This window comes from Gallus gallus, chromosome Z (genome assembly GCF_016699485.2).
Source record: "Gallus gallus isolate bGalGal1 chromosome Z, bGalGal1.mat.broiler.GRCg7b, whole genome shotgun sequence".
In the NCBI taxonomy this organism is placed as follows: Eukaryota; Metazoa; Chordata; class Aves; order Galliformes; family Phasianidae; genus Gallus; species Gallus gallus.
The window spans coordinates 15,099,735-15,117,780 of NC_052572.1; the positions used below are offsets into that span (position 1 = coordinate 15,099,735).

At 36.5% G+C, this 18,046-nt stretch overlaps 1 protein-coding gene and 1 long non-coding RNA gene across 2 annotated transcripts in view; one reads left to right on the forward strand and one right to left on the reverse strand.

Moving 5' to 3' along the window:
• Positions 1–18,046, reverse strand: part of HCN1 (hyperpolarization activated cyclic nucleotide gated potassium channel 1) — a 198,453-nt gene that overhangs the window by 157,883 nt on the left and 22,524 nt on the right. Inside the window, exon 2 of the mRNA XM_429145.8 lies at positions 17,355–17,778. Within this exon, the coding sequence (XP_429145.3) occupies positions 17,355–17,778 (424 nt within the window). The remainder of the gene's footprint in view (positions 1–17,354; positions 17,779–18,046) is intronic.
• Positions 7,027–12,352, forward strand: LOC124417540. The gene is made up of 3 exons (XR_006932491.1): positions 7,027–7,114; positions 7,454–7,646; positions 10,784–12,352. It is a non-coding gene; the product is annotated as an uncharacterized LOC124417540 (long non-coding RNA).

The following is an 18,046-nucleotide window of genomic DNA, read 5'->3' on the forward strand; positions in this document are numbered from 1 at the left end:
AAACATTACATAATTTAAACTTGTTCTTCCAAGAAACGGATGTTCTCTTGCCTTATAGCTACCCAAGACTGTTGCATTTGTCATTTTATTTTCATATCACTCATGAAATTGAAAGGAAAAATTCACACTATGAAGCAGCTTGAAGGAAATCCTATGAGTGAACTCTCCCACTCTACGGTGTTTCCCAGAATCCTCTTCCTCCCTACAAACTCAGTCATAACTGCACCTTGAATATAGAAGATCACTCAATTCAAGACATTATGATGAAAAATGAACGTAGACAAATAAAACTTTGCTTTGTTGGAAAACTCAGAGCTTTTTCCAAAATAGTACATGGAATATGACAGGTCCCCTCAGAAATACAGGTTACTACAGGTATTTGAAACTTGTCTTCACTTTGAAATTCGATACATTCACTTTCAAGACTGTCGTCAAAGTATCCCACATTGTGGCCCTGAAACCTAGAAGTCAGTCAAATGCTCCAAACTGATAACGTAGGAAACAATAATGAAGAACTGAGTATTTCACATTAAAAAACTGGAATTTCTTTAAAGTGTGCTTAGCAAATAATAGGAAACCATGCCAAAATAAGACACTACATGTCACACACCACAATTTCTGAAGGAAAAAAGTTTTTTTGTTTTTTTTGTTTTTTCAAACTAACTTGAGAAATAACACTTTTGAAACAATATTTAACTGGAAAGCATTACAAAGTTCTCAGAGAAATATAAATAGAATAGGTGCAGAGTCAGAATCTAATTGGCTAAAAACCACAGTAATCTCAAATCCACAGTAGATGTGGGGTTCATTTAACACTGGACTTGGCATGGGCGCAAGGAAGCAAGACGAGCAGAGCATCAAAAAGAGCTCATCTCCAACAGATTAGTTAAGTTCTTAAAGACATGCTCCCTATCAGCCATAGAGATTGCTTCAGCCTCACTGATCTAACAGGAATAAACAGGATAAAAGGATATAGACGTGTGAATACTGCTGGATCAATGACTTGTGATGGCTAATCCGCACTACAAGGGAAAATAATATTTGAGGGATCTTTTTTGCCAGTGTAGGTTCTCACCAACTCTTACCTAAAATGCATAGAACACTGATAAATTTAAACAGTAGAAGAATGGTGCTGTAGCACCAGAGAAATCAATAGCAACAATTAAATACAGGCATTGGATTATATTAGGTATCATTCTGAATACCTATCAACTATGTCAAGGTTATAAACCAATCTGCATTAATTGGAGAATGCCAAACCCCAACTGGTTTCCAATTTAAAAACTGCTGATTGTCTAGGAACTGGTTTAGACAGGACAATATAACCTTGTATATTACAATACATGTTGTTGGATTTTTTTTAATGTCAAGGACACCACAGCAAACAAACAGCTGTGTAGGATGGGGAATCTTCAGCTGTCTATCAATTTCAGAAATCTCACATTTGGAAGTCCAGTTTGAGATAGCTTGTACTTCTTCCCTTCAAAGAAATAAGCAGAGATGTAGCACATTGGGAACCAAGAAAAGATGTCATTTTCGGGGAGCTGCGGGTACACGGGACAGGCAAAATGACCCAGGGTCAGAAGAGAGGTCCCAAACCAGCTAGACTTGATTATCTTCTATCTGTTCTATGATTTTATGATCTATATATGATCTATCCATATGTTCCAAAGGAGTCATTCTGTTTTATCTGATAAAAATTGCATTTAAAACTGAACTCCAGTTTTTTGTTTTTTTTTTTTTAAAGCAAAAGAAATACTAACTTCCAGCAAATAGAGCAGCAGTCTCTACTGATGTCAGTGTATGCAGTATGGATAACAGTGAGAGAACAACATTTTAACGAACTAGCAAAGAGTGCACGATGAATTGTAATACCGATACCTAGAACAGAAATAGATTTCAAAGAAATGCATAAGACATGCAACATTATGCACTGTTCTGAAGGTATGTAGACTTTACCTTAGCCTTTTGAATATAACACCTCATTTTTCTGAGCCACTTTGGCTCAGTATTTGTTTTTATACTGACGGTGAATCAGTTATCAGGGCATCAGGTCTGGTCAGTCTTAGAGCACTCATTATTTTTCTTTGATTACTGATAGATTATATCATTGCAGTGCCAACTGGAGATAATTTAAGTTACCAAGCTCCTTCAGAGATATGGTTTTCATGCATTTTCTTAAAACTTCACACTGAGAACTTAGGCAGAAAAGCCTTATTAAGATGTGCTTTATTCCTTAGTAGAATTTTTTTTTTTCTGCTTGCTATGGCTAGTTAAGAAAACTGTAAATCTAATGATGGGCTAAATCATCTGAAGATTTTGATACACTTCTACTTATTTAAGAGATAAAATAATTGATTTTCTTCTACCTCCACAGTAGTGCTCACCACCACCAACACTGAGCAAATTAAATTTTCTCCTCACATCTAAGAAATACATAGAAATTCTTCTAAAGCACATAAAGTATAATGTAAAAAGCCGTATTTCAAGTACAAATACTTGATTGGCCATGGAAATCAATATGAAGAGCCAGAATCTGACCTAAATCATTCTTTATCTGCTTCTTTGAAAGCACGGTGAGAACATCTAAGGTAACTGAATGGCAGCAGTATCACTGCAAGGCTATGGTAGTATCTGAGAACTGGAACAGACCATGCTAGTTACCAGCTTGGCATTTTACTTAAAAACAAGAGCAACTTTAAAAAAAAAAAAAAAAAAAAAAAAAAAAAGGTTAGCTTTGTCCTTCTGTTTCAAATTTAAATGAGCTTTTCAGCAGACATATCTGTGTTTCCTCTTGCAAATGAACGAAGCAGGTCACCAAGGTAAATCTTGATTAGATTCAAGAGTTCCCAGTAATTTCTGTAATGTGAAAAATTCTCCAATTTTCATCTGTGCAGTCTTACTGAACTTAGTTGAGTTCAACAGACCGGAACCCTGAATACAAAATACTGTAAGACAGAATTAAGTGAGCTTCATGTTTTCATTCCCTCCAGGTCATACGCCTTAGTTCTTCTAAACACAGGCAAGATTTCACTGCTAACAGTGGCTAGGAGCTGGAGAACAGGTCTAATAGCCCCTCGGTTGCATATTTTGACATCTTGCCGTCCAGTGCTTAATGCGCGTCTGGGCTCCCTGCCCAATTTTTGGGAAGAGATGGACACTTCAGATAGCACTGCTTAGTATCATAATGGGGAGCACAAATCTGCTGACATCAAGTTGATTTTATGTCAGGGCTGGGGCAGTGCCCTTCCTGTGTGTGTCACAAGACACTCACTCCATATATACCTGTATAATCACCACATATACCTGTGATGCTCCAATGCTGTGTGAATGCCATATCCATTAGGCACTACAGCCAGCACCATGAACAGGTTTTGGTTTGGCAAGGCCGTAAGCTAGCATAGCCAACACCTCTGGCCAACCCCACCACAAGCCCATCCCGCTGTGGGGGCAGAGGAATGCCAGGCCTCCCATTAGCTTTCAAGACATCTGCAGGTAATGCAGAGGATTTTCTTGGGTTTGTTTCCTTTTGTAAAAGAAGGCACAACCACTATAGTTAAAGATGTTTAATAGGGAATGAACTTGAAGCAACAACTTTGTGTACTTTAAGTTTCGTCTGGGGTGACCTTACAAAATATCCTGTTAAAACTTCTTAGATTTGGTTAGTTAAAAAACTGTTTTTCTCTCTTTCATTTCAAACCGTAGAAATAAAAAGAAATAAGGGTGTATATTTTGGAATGTTTAATTGCACAAATCTGCTTAAAAATCTTCATTGAAGTCTCCTCTGTTTTGTATCTTCCACTACAGGAATATACTCAAAGATACAGATTCTGCAACAGTTTTTGCAACAGCTCTGACCTTTCGCCTCCACTGCCAAATAAAAATGTGGGTGACGAAAAGAAGCTGCAGAATAAATATCTGAGAGACGATTTCTTAGTGTGAAAAAAGAAAAAAAAAAAAAACACCCAGAGGACATTCAAGTGCATTTGTAGCTCATTTTAAAAATAAACCGTGGTTCGATTAAATTTACTCATCAGAAATGTGAAGAAGTTAAAAAATACTTAATGGATTTGAATCTCTGTATTCCAAAATCATATTTGCAACCACAAAATATTCAGAAAAAAAGGAGAGAGTCGTGCCCTGAAACAGTATCTCTACCTATTCTGCTAATGAACTGGAATACTGCACAGACGAAAATTTATATACAAATGGAAAAAAACAAAAAAACAAAACCAACCAGGCTATGGCCAGCTGAAGGCTTATAAGTCTTCAGAATGTCTTGAGAGAAAATATCAGACGTTATGATTTCCAGTGAAAATGCCCTCAGTCCTAAACTGCTTAAATTGACCAGAAATAGTTCTAAGTCATGGTTTCTGTGAGGAACAGCCCTTCTCTTCATAAGTAAAAATATGAAAATACAGCAAACCAAAAAATACTTGCCCATAGAATTAATAAAACCATCATTCAACAGCTAAGGAGACATTACATTGAATATACTTTGTCTTAGAATTCAGAGATACATTTTCTTGCAAGGTAGGAGGTGCACTGATCTTATTTCATTTTCAGCAGAGTGATTCTCCCCAGTATTGGAGATGACAAGAGTGCATACAGACAAGAAGCTAACAGTACTGAGCTTCCACCACAAACTGTGCAGCAGCCAATTCAGAAAGTCTAGGCAACAGTCAGCCCTATCATTTCTACAGTTTTAACACTGCTTAGTCTAAGAGATGGTAGTCATGGAAAGCATCACAGCTGAGCTTTTGGCATTGGTTTTCCAGACAGCAGCAGCTAGCAGAAATCGCAAGGTATAGGAAAAAAAAAAAAAAAACATTAAGGGACATGAAGTTGATTACCCCTTCTCTCTCTAGGTATTTTCTTTTTCCCCTTCCTCTCCTTTCACACAGACTTAGCATGCATAATGAGTAATACATTACTAGTTTTTAAAGTATATTTAGCACTGAAAAACAGAGCTAGAGATGCAATGCTGTTGAAAAAAGCTTACTGTCAAAGATCAAAAAAGGAGAAATAAAGGAAAATGAATCTCCTCAAGCATGCATAATAATCCTGAAACTCAAGCTTTAAGTATCCAAGCCAGAGCTTTTTTATGATTTCATCAAAAAAATTTTTTTACATTGGTGAAGAATTATTTTATACTGCTCAGATGACAATCTAATTCTAGTCTAAATTTTTCTAAATCTGAATGACACAATCATTACCTCTAGTGACTCATGATATACTTCACATCAGAGGAAAACTTCTGGAGAAACTGGACGGAAATCCATAGGACCAGACTCGTGGTTCACCTGGAACTATAACTTTTAAAACTTTTAAACAAGGCAACAAATTCCTTATTGAGATAACGAAGGAAGGACTAGAAAATGTAGTTTTAGACAATTGTTTGTGCTGAATTGTTTACGCTGAATTTCTGAATCAAATATTTAACTGATTATTTTTCATTGTCTGTTCAATACCAAGAAAAACTGACTGACTAGACAAAGCACCTCAAGGTTGCAGTGAGGTCCAATAAGCAATCATTCACGTCACTGTAGAAAATGACGTCAAAATTTAAGCTACTTTACTGTCACAATATTTTTCAATTCTTAGTTCTAAGTAGGCTGCTAAATAGTCAGATGTGGCTTTAAAATTAGCATGCAGCTGAAGAGCTTGTGTACTAAGCTGTATTAAAATATTCAGACCATGTTCACTTTAGACAAAAGATCCATACATATCTAAAAATAGGGAGAGAGAATTTCCCAAAAGCACAATCTAAAGTTGTCAAATTGACTTTACTGCCCTTAAGAGCATTAGGAATTGGCTGAAGCAGACTGAATGTGATTTGCTGTGTCACAGGAAAACACCCTATATATCTGCTTTCAAATGTTACCAATTCCAAACATCTGGCTGAGGGAAAAGCAAATCACTTCTTCCACAGATGTAAATTTATTTAATTGCTAAACAAAAGTTGATAAGAACTGCTGAGTCAATAATTAATTACTCTAATAAACAGAAAAACAGTAGAACTGAAACCTTCTACACTAAGGTTTTATTTTAACAAATTTCCATGGGAAAATGATGGGAAGATTAAATGAAAAGGAAGAAACCATGTACAGCTCAACTAGAATTTGTTTTGTAATTATTTTGAAAAGAAGCAGTATCTTCAGTGATTTTCTTTGAGTTACAGTATTGACTAATTCTATCCAAGCAAAGTATTTTAATACCTTCATTTTCAGTGTCTGGCAGTTACTCTGCCAATCAAGAGCCTCAATAAACAGATTGAATTAAAAAAAAAAAAAAAAACTGTTTTCAAAAGATCCATCAGAACACACATTTGTGATGTTCAAACATTAACAGAGATATAAATACAAATCCACACAAGGCTAAGATGTGTATTCAGTTACTAAAAATGTCACATTATAAAAAGGACAAATAATGACACATTTATGATACGATTGATTGGTCTAGCCATCAACAAAATAAGTGATAGTTAAAAAAGTATTTACATGATTAACGCTGAAAGAAAGCCAGTGCTTGGCTTAGTTCACTGGAAAGTCTCCATAAGAAAAGAGTATCTCACCCTTGAGAAAATATATGAAATCCGACAAACCACTCAAGTGTTGATTACAGCATGGTGTGACTATATTAAGTTACTTGTCTGTGGACAACAGCTCACATTTTCTTTGTGATCAAAATAATGCAGCAATTCTTAAAGTTATTAAACCTGCCTGTTTAAATCACATTTTAGTTGCACATTTTTTCACTTCTTTCTTTGTTATAAACATACCCAACATTAAACTTCCCAAGATGGAAAACAATTTGCAGGTGAAATGCTTAGTCAATTTTGCAACAGATTAAGACAAATTCATGTTTCTGATTGAGGAATCAAACGGCTCAAGGAGCACTACTACACCTTTTTTCAATACTATGCTTTGGAAATCCCACAGTAAGGCAGCGTTACAAACAGATTCATTCTGAGTTATGCATGTCACCATTCTCTCCAGTTTCAGACTCTGGCCATTACTCTTGTGCATCACCATCTTAAAGGTATGAAAAGAAGCATTAGCAAGGAGAGAAGACTTTGCTATCACAGTCCTTTGAATACATTCAGCCAAGCAAGGTAAACTGTGCATGAAGAATTAATCTGGAGATAGAAAAACTTAAATGGGACAGTTTTCTTGGGTTTCTATTGAAAGGTATGTAGGCACTCTCAGGAACCCTCACACTTGGAGATTATTCACATGAATATGTGCATGCATATTTGTTCAAGTTGCTTCAATATCTTCTACCATTTTTCTCTCCCTGTTTTCTTTCTTTTTTTTCCTCCCCACCCCCCTTTTTGTCAGTTTCATCTTTCCTCTTTTCTACAGGCAGCACAGTGTTCAGCACTCTGGCAAGATGACAGCTGTTCTATCATAATTAGCCACCCTTTCAGCTCTTTACAGATGGTTTCTCCTAGGCAGCCATGGATCCCATTACCCCAGCTTCTCAGCCAGTAGCACCCACCTGGGTGCAGGGAGGGATCTCCAGGGATGCATAGCCATTCAACACCAAGACCGTCAATACTTAGCACCGCCTGGACGTAGTTCATGCCAGATCAGTAATTCTGCAACACTGAGCAAGGCAGTGCAACTACAAGGTGCTGTATAAAGGTAAGCAGATGCACAGTTTATTTTGCTGCTGTTGGTTCTAAAGCAAAGAAGCTGGAAAAAAAGGGCTGTTTTCAGATAATAGTAAGAGGAACAGACTATGAGCCTAGATAAATGGAAGAATTATGTCAAAGCACGTGTCTGGGTTAAAGAACATGAAAGCGGTGAGGAGGAGAGCACACTCTCCATGCAGGATTGTGTGAGCAGCACAGCCGTTCAATTGCAGCTTTAATTCCTGCTCAGCAGCAAGGAGCACAGTGCTTTCCAATCTCTGAGTTAGGTTTTTTGCTCATTCTTTTCAGGTTACAACTATATTTAAATCATACTTTACGCATATGGGATGTGAGATAATGTCATGGAATAAACTGGATGAAATTCAGGTTTCTTTCCATGAAATTCAGGTTAGAAATAACTCAGAATGTAACTTACAGTTGGAAAAGCTATTTCTACATTGCCAACCCAGCTCCTCAGCAGTCTCTAAATAGGTTTATACAGTTGCCTCTTTCTCCCTGAGTGGTTAATTTAGGCCACTTTAGCTTTGTAAAGTAGAATCCTGCTCCTAATTAACTATTAAACTCCTATTCCACTGTCCTCTATGAGAGTCAGCAACTCTTCAAACAAGTAGCATCCCCAGTATTTTATTGAGTTAGAAGGTAGTCAAATTTGATCAAAATCAGAACATGATCCCCAGCCTGCTGACAGGTGGTAAATTGGTATTATTTCCCTGCTCTTATTTGACAAAGTGCCCAGACAAATTAAGGAGCACGACATGAGTGAGGAAGGGTGATGTGGCAGGCTGGTCTGCCCAATCTCACTTTTCTGCCTCTGAGACTTAAGACAATAGAGGTAATGCTATCCTAAAAATCCACCTTAATTAAAGCCTGCAGTTTCACAAGCACAGTGTTTTACACAGAGAGAGGAACATAACTGGTAGGCTGGTTTTATTTTATTGTTTTTTTCTTTCCTTTTTTTATTTTAAAAAGTGTTCACAGCAACTGACAACTTTCCCCATGAAGCAGAGGATGAAAGTGTATCAACTTGAAACCTATAAACCTATCCTTTAATACATGATTACTTAAGAAGTGGAATGCTTTTCAAAGCCAAATGTTAGGAAAAAGTTAAAATTGTTCATACCCAGCTTCTGACCATCAGTTTTTATTCTTCCAATATAATTTCCTCCTCAACTTCCAATTAGTAACGATTAGCAATGTAAAGACATCTTGTTGCATTCTTAAACAAACAAACAAACAAACAAACAAACAAACTGCCTTGTAAAAATGTATTTGACCAGTAAGTCTACTTCAGACAGCATTAAATGGTGATAATGGATCCCCAGCAATATCTACAGCAGCTATATGAAGAGAAAATGAAAACTAAGAAAACTTGGGTGCAAATTTAAAATCTGTTGGTATTATGTAAGCGAAAATAAAAATAAAAGATCCTAAAGGAATACCAGCAACATGTCCATTACTATACAAGCCATTATTTTTTAGCATCTCAGTTCAGGGAGATTTATTTAAGGCCACAGTTTATCTCCTAGGGAAAACTGACAGTGCACAATTACTATGTCAGTGTACTTACTTGTACACCTTGGCACCTTGTTGGCGTAATGGGGTAACAAGATGAAGAGAAAAACTTCATAACACTTCCTATTTAGTCTGTGGGAAGAAAGATATTTTTCCGTGGATGCTATTAAGCTTAAATTGCAAAATAGGAAATTAAAGAACAGAATGCTATGTCTTGCTTGCATTTCACTAATTGCCTGCTCTAAAAATCTGCTGTTCTTTTTTGGCAGCTAGTATTCTATTATTAGGAGAGGGTGGATCATAATGTCTTCTAATTGTCGCTATCAGTTACATGTGTTTTCCTACTGTTGTACAGAATTTAAAAGAGTGAACAAATAAAAACTTCAATGTGCTCCATCACCTATGTCAGTGACAGTTCATGCACATATGCTTTAGCTGCACTGATATCTAGTTTTCTCAAATAATTTTCATTGAAATACATAAAAAACACTGCAGAGCTGAGCATAATGTACCAACCTGATGTTAAAACTTTGACAGTTCACATAAACACTAAAGTTTTTAGGAAATGAGCTCCAATATATTTTTCTATTTTGAACACTACCAATTCAGTCAAGATTGAATTAGGTGCCCTGTTTAACAAAACACATAGAACAGGCTTGTAATTATGAGATATTATGTCCCTGGAGGTGTTCAAGGAACATTTGGATGTTGTGTTGAGGGACATGGTTTAATGACAACTATTGGTGATGGGTGGATGGTTGGACTGGGTGATCCTGTGGGTCTTTTCCAACCTTGGTGATTCTATGATTCTATGACAGAGAAGAAAAACATGCTTTTTAATAGCACTTGCGTATCTGTACATCATGAGACTGACTTGCTGTTATGAAAATGTTTCAACTTTTATATTCTTCCACAGTATATCACACTTTATTTCAGAATCTATGTATAATTTGTACAGCTCATCTATCATTTCTGTTCTACACATGTAAGCAAATGATACACAGTAGACAAGAATTAGACAATCAAGCCAGCATCAATAGCTTCAACCGCTTTTATACCCTCTAATTTTAAGTAAAGAGAGAAAACAGCTAGCAGGAAGGGTTCTGGCTCCACAGGATCAGTGCCTACAGATAAAATACCTCACTCTCAATTGCTGTCAGAGACAGACTATCCATTAGGCAACATCAAAATCAAATTATGGAGGAATACCAGCACTACCAGTCCAAACCGTAACGACCTGACATCCAGCACAACTCACAGGCATAAACAGAGTGTGTTCCCCCTGTGTAATTGGGCTGGTCATCCTTTGCTATATGCTACTCGATTAGCTTGTATGGCTTCAAGTAGAAGCCGTGTAATAAAGCAGCCCTGATTAAGTGTCTCTAAGAAATTATTATTTTATATCATTGACTCAAAGTTTGCTGAGGAACAAGTCCAGGCAAGTCCTGGGCAAAGGTAGAGAAATCTTCTGTCTGGAGGACACTGATGGACAGGTCTGGCTAAGGGTTGTGAAATCCTTTAAGGAGCACAGATGGACAAGGCCAGGGGCAACGAGAGAGGGATAAGCTGCTGATAATGACTGGGAAATGGTCTTTTGTGTGGACTTATCTTTAGGAAGATGGCCACCTCAGGAGGTACGCACATGACTTGCTCAAGCACCCAGGGATGTCATGTAGACAGGAAAAAAGGAGGATAAAAGAGGGTCCAGCAACCATGAGGATAGGTTTCTGCCATCAGATCCCTCACCACGATGGACTCGAGCTTTCTGCCATCAGATCCCTCACTACGGACCGTATGCTGATGGACTTCCCTGGGCCTGCTACCTGAGACCTGCTGCTTCCTCCCAGGCTTACTCTGCGGCTGCTTCCTGGACCCACCTGGTACCTGCACCCTCTCGTTGCCCAAGACCGGCCTCGCTGCTCTTGCCCTTCAGCCTTGGACCTTCCCTTCCCCATCACCCCAATCCGTAATAGTGTCCGTCCTCCCCTTTCTTCATCTCCCTTATTAACATTTGTAATAAACTGGTCGGACCAACATTTGAACCGTTGTTTCTTAATCTCAAACCGGGCATACATATTTCAAAGAACCTCCTCTCCCTCCTATTAATTGGAGCGAGACAGTGTCATTAACAGGTTCACATCCAAGTGGAAAATACTGAAATGTTCCTTTTAAATGCAGGGGGGGGGAACACAGAAGTTTTTTGCATGCTCAAAATCTGAAAAAAGAAATTCATGCAATGCAACTGAAGTAGCTTATCCAACCTACTGGGAACAGAATACTTGCCATTGTCACATTGTAAGAAAAGTACAAACACACTTCAGAATGGGACAGCCTTTGGTTGAAAACCAGCATCAAGCTTCTCAAATGCCATCCTTCTCAATATTCAGGACCTCTCTATCAGACCATGCAACTCTACATGGATAACAGAAGCAGCCATCTGACATGGATGGGCCTCTGTGCTATGATGAACCTACAGAGATGATCTACTACCATAGCTATGTTGAGCAAAGAACACTTTTAGACTTTGTAATTCAAGTCACAAGCAAATAGCATGTTTTTTTCCTGTCTAGATTATGCAAGAAGTGGAAGAGGTCAGCATGTGTCAAGTACACATGACAACACCTTTGCCTGGTAAAGACAACTTTAGAATAGGATTACAAATCAGGTGTCTTGAGACACAGCATGGCATAAAATCGAAGTCATCTGTGTGAGATCCACACATGAGATCAGTTATCTGCTTAATGAACAACAACACAGACAACAACATAAGTAACTTACCCTGGTTTGAGTAGCTACTCAGTGCTAAACACAAGTTCACTCATTTATATAAATTAGGCATGAAGCATTTTCCAACCACAATTTCCCCCCCCCCCAAAAAAGAAAGCAAAACTTGATTTTCAGTTTCCTACATCTGAAATTGGCAGAAAACATGAATTTTCTCCTATTTTAGTCTTTTCAACCATAAGAAAGCCAAAGAAATCAGTACAGACCATTTTCTGCAAAATTTTAGAGGTTATGTGATTGCCAGTATGAGAAGGTAGGCTCTCCTACTCCTACTACATCTTCTTTCCCTCTGAAGTTATTTAATCAAATTTCTTCTCTGTAACTCCTATGAGCTGGATGACTCAGATTTGATTGATGCATCTGTAATAGGCAATAAACAAGTATGTCCTACTTTACACCAAATCATTTTCTAAAATGAACAGTACTGGTGTCCTTTTTGCTGTACTACACTAAGCTATATAACTTTACAGGATCTTGAGAACATAGCTTAAACTATTACCATGGAGGAGAAGAATTAAAACTGAATGAAGAGAAAGGAAAAAACATTATGTCAACTCCCATTTCTGTTAATTAAAGCAAAGAACACTGCACAACATCATCAATAAAAAGAAGGCATCTTTGGAGACACAGACTTCTCTTCATTGTGTCCTCTTAGTGAGGACACAGGGAAATGAATAATGCCAGTAGTAAAGATATGTGTTTTTATCCAGCATGACCAAGTACCTACCTAAGTCATCGTCTCTCCCTTGTCACACTATATCCTAATCAGTGATCAAACAGAGACACAATAAATCTTGTCTTCTCAGCAGGTTATAAGGGAATGAAGACATTTGACTTAATAAAGGGAGTGATGTATACCTACCACAGAAATTGCATGCTGTTCAAGTACGAGTTCTCTTCTGTTATCCAGGTACCATAAGCATGTTATGCAGTATGTTTTTTAGGTAGTGATCAATAGCTTAACATCACATCTAGTTATACAAATTTCTGTACAGTTATTAACAAGCAGAACGAGGAGGGGACACCTAGTGGTCATCAAAAACAATAAGGATTGTGTAACGTGGAAGCGACAGATTAAACTGTTAATACAGAACTTGATTTGGCAAAGCACTTCCATATTTACTTAATTTTTAAGCACCTTGGTGAGGCTTAGAATTCAAGAAAGCTTTTACTTATGAGATTTGGTAGGTCTGTATTATTCTGATTATTAGAAATCATAGACTAAAAAGTAAAGATGCTTTGTGTGATATGCTCAGAAATCTGGGGAATAAGTTTCATCTAAGAGTGGAGCTTTAGCAAAGCAAGAATGCCTACCAAATGTTCTGTGCGTTCATTAACCTTGAAAAGGTTACCCAAATTGAGAACCAGATTTCAGTACAAGACAAATCAAAATAAAACATGATGCAATTTAAAACTACTACACATTCTTATGGATGAATATTTGCAAAACCTAACCTTCTTTGCAAATCTTGCAATAAGCAATCTGTGACTTTAAAAGCTGTTCTAATCCTAAAGAATCAAGCATCTCAGAATGAAATATTTACGGAACATTTTTAAGATTAAGAATTTTACTCACTGGTACTTCTACTAGGTCTTGTCCTGTGATTAGAATAGCTTTAAAAAAGGCTTTTGAAGTCTGTTTTTAAGGAGCTTCTGGAGAAAACTGTTATTTGAAAAAATCAGTAAATTTCTATCATAGGTAAATTTAAAGTGGTGTATCATATGAAATCTTGTAATTGAAACTCAGGGGAAAAGAATTAATTTCTATTTCAGAACATGAAGTAATTTAACAGTGTATTCATTCTTAATTCTGAATATCTTTTAATTGTTTGGTTACCTGTGAGCATTGGTAAAGTAACTTACAAGTTTAGTGCACATCTATGTAAGATGTTCAGGAGTTTAAACAAATCATTCTCTAAACTTTTAGAATTATTTTCCAAAAAGGATTTATGGATGTAATCACTCAAGATTTACAATTATTCTATTTCAGTAACATAGTCTTTTATATCTTTAAGTTATCCACTGTCTAGTTCTCTGCATATTCAATTCTTGACCATGTCAGCAATATGATATGGGTTCTGTCACACTGGATTGTCTGAATACAGTTAAAGTAATCTTAAAGTAAATATACACCAAATCCTGTAATTCATGTTTGTGTTTTGCTTTTCCAGTGTTTTTGTTTCTTTGTTTGTTTAGTTAGGATTTTTTGTTTGGTTATTTTTTGTTTGGTTGGTTATGGAACCAAAGCCAAAAACAAACCAAAAAAAAAAAAAAAGCAACAAACAGTCAGAAATCAATGCAAAAGCAATTTCTGCCATCAGTAATTTAAATAAATCTTTCTCCCTAAATGTTATATTACATAATTTTGTTTAAATAAGTATCTCTTTGTTTTCTCTTTGTTCGCACTTGGGTTTTAAGAGACTGGCATATTAGATTCTGTAGAGGAAAAACAGTTTTAGAACAATATGAATTTGCAAATTCAACATGTCCCCCATACTTTCATTTAAATTTTTCTTCTCATTTTCACAGAGTCATTTGTTCAGGTAAACTATTCACAGCAGACCAACATATCAATCCAACCATGCCTATTAGGACTAGAGCTCTGTTACTTTTTAGCAGTTAAGGAGAAAGCTTCTGCAATGCAAACACTACTTACCTCGATGGAGCTGACAGCAGCTTGATACCAATTTCATTGATTTAAATAATGTGGAAAGAAAGAAAACGAACGATGTTTCACTACTGTCTTACAAAAATCTCTAACATTTTTGTCTACTCCTCTTAGAGTTTAGGATACTAACCAACTGACTGTTAGGTATGTGGTACTAAGAAAATGAAAAGCTCTAATTTCAACCTATCTTTACTATTTAAGGTCATACAAATACCTTAGTGGGCTAGCAGTGCTGTTATACAACCTGGCTTGCTCATCTGTCAGTTTTCCAGGAAGTCTATGCTTCACAATTTATGAAGAATGAGCTTGCTGTCTGTCTTCTCAATATTTTTGACATAATGGTCATTATTTTGCATACAAATACATATTATTTTAAACTTAACTTCATCATACTGAAAACCAACATGTTAGCCCAACATGTTTTTTTGCCCAAAGGCAAAAATATTCAATCCATTTAAACACATATAAACAGGCTCCAGCTCTGTATTATAAAAATTAAGTCATTGAGTGCTCTCTGCAGTTCATGTGTACACACAATACAGAACAGATCAATATGACAAGCAAAGGTCTCACTGACTGTGACTTCCGCTTTGTGATCATATGACTATCATTTCAAAATTAAGGTAAGTCTGGCTATCCAGTTTTGCCATCTGAAAACTTTACAATGCTGCAACATTCAATTTCTCCAAAGTTGTCCTGGATCATTGTGCAGAACAGTCTCACATTCTCCATACAAAGTAATAATTAACTGTTGTGATAACAAATGCCAAACACAAAAATCCATATGACTACCTTGACTTCTGATATGCACAATATGCTAGAGAGCAGGTTTGTTTTATTTTGTTTTGCCTAATTTTCATTTTAGGATTTATCAAAATCTGATTCAGTCTACATTCATCTCAGGGTACCTGCACACTCTCCCAGCCAGTAGAAGCCTTTGTTCAAAGCAGTCTTGAAGCCCACTGCTGCCTCCCTGCAGTTTCAGAAACAATAATACTTCTGATCCCCTTCCACCTTCCTGAGAACAATCAGCAAGCATTATAATGTGTTACCCAACACAAAAAGATGGACTCAACTCATTTTTATTAAATGCCGGCATTATTAAAGTATGACCAAGGGAATCAAAGGTGAGGTTACAATCAAGCACCTCAGGGAAATTAGCAGCCTTGAATTATAGATGACAACAGCAACACACCAGGCATTGCTAGATGAGATAAGATCTGCTGGTCACTTCTAGTCCTAGTCAGCTATAGATTCAGCTATTTCTGATTTAGAATACCCGATTTATCATTGATAACAGAGAAGAAAGGGGGAAAAAAGTATTAATTCCTCTTCTTGGTAGGGCCTTATAGTGGCAAGCTATTAACTCAAGCTGCCAGAATATAATGTCATTGAACGTGTTTCAAAAGGTTCTCTCTCTGTAAAGCACACAGCAGACAAAAGCACAGCTTTATGGTAGAACTGCAAGATATGCTTAATCATTTGCCTCAGTTAAATTGAGTACATAACTGCAGTGCTCCATTTCTGTGTCAAAAATATAGTTACACTGCATTACACAGAGGCAAAAAAAGTAGAATTTACAAAACATACTAATAAAAATAATGACCTATTTCAGGTTTTTGAGAAACAACTATAAATTTGTTGTACATCTGATACTTAGTATCACTCAGCATCATGCTGATTTTAATATGATCTGACTTTATTTTTGAGGTGGCTCAGCAGTGAGGTTTCTGCTAAGCCATTAAGTGAACATAATACTTTAAAACAGAGTATCTAGCAGAAAAAAAACCCACACAAATGGTAGGAAATCATTATCCAGTATTCATTTAATTAACTATTCGTTCATTTAAATAAATAAATGCACAGTTTTTTAATAGCATTTCAGTGAAAATACAAAATAACTCTCATTACACTTGCTGCAAAAAAAAAAAAAAAAAAGATGTAGAAAACAGCAGTTATTTTTCCAATGTTTTTAGCACTTCCTTTTAAAACATATTATGATATTTAAAACTGCAGAAATGGGGACAGGCAAGAAATGAAATGCCTGAATCATGATAGTATGTGCCAAAGATTTAAACGCTTCCTAGCTATAAGCAAGCCAAATTAGGGAATGCCATAATTTTCTGTAAATGTCACCAAGCCAAACTGGCAGGCAGCATAAGGTCACATCTACAAATAGTGGAGTTGACAGTTTAGAAGGAAATGACTCAAAATTTGAACTACCCATTTTTATAAAGAAGGTCAGTATTCAACTTACTCAGCCTCCATACAGCCTTGAAACAATGAATGTTCGAGGAAATCTACTCAATTAAAAGTGGTTTCAGTTTCTCCTATGACTGTATGTACATATATGTATATATAGACATGTATATAAAGTTCTCTAGTTCTCTGTGATTGAAAGAGTATTTACTTCTTACTTCTAAATTCTAATCACCATAATCAAGGGCAGTTTTAGGTGGCTGCTAAAATTTCTCATGTAGGAGTTTGTCCATCCCAATTGGGCCGACAATCCTACACACACTTTATTTCTGTGGTTATCAGGCAGAAGATGGTTACTGCTCTGTGCTTTCTTCCAAAAGGGCTTTTCTACAAGCACGCCTCTGTAACTATGCCAACTGGTAAGTAAAAGCCCGTTATTCTAGCCTGGGTCTTGAGTAGCTCTTCAGAGATACCTGACCAGTTTCTTATAGGAATAGAAGCAAACAATGTTATCATCGTATATATGTCTCTTACCTCTTCCCACTGGTGTATGTATCTAATCAGTCTTGAAAGGCGTAATAAGCGTAACAGGCTGAGGATTTTTGTAAATCTCACGATACGAAGTGCTCTTGCTGTCTTGTAAACCTCTGAGTCCATTCCTTTTTCTACAATGAGAAAGATATAATCCACTGGTATTGATGAGATGAAGTCAACCACAAACCAGCTTTTTAAATAATTCATCTTAATGACTTTAGGGTCCAGTATTATTTCAGAGCTGTCTTCATTAACAGTCCCAGTTCTGAAATTCATTATCAAGTCCAATAGAAAAACAGTGTCTGATGCCACATTGAAAATAATCCATGGTGTTGTTGTTTGCTCTGTGAAGAATGTGATTCCAACTGGTATAATGACAAGGTTTCCAACCATCATGATGAGCATGATTAAATCCCAGTAAAATCTGAAAAAATGAAAGAAACAGAATGGTTGATGCAATGTGGCATAACTTGCTTAGAAAAATGACCTCTATCACATTGCTAATTTCACTTCACCTACATTTTTTGTTCCATACAAATTAATTACAGCACTGAAAATTTGGTGTTAGTTTTGCCCAAATGCATTAGTATTTTAGGTTAGCATTTACATTAGGTTAGCAATTATACTATGCTTTCATATAGAGATTAAATGTACATGAGGTTGCTTGAACATTTTGTTTATGCTAGAACTCC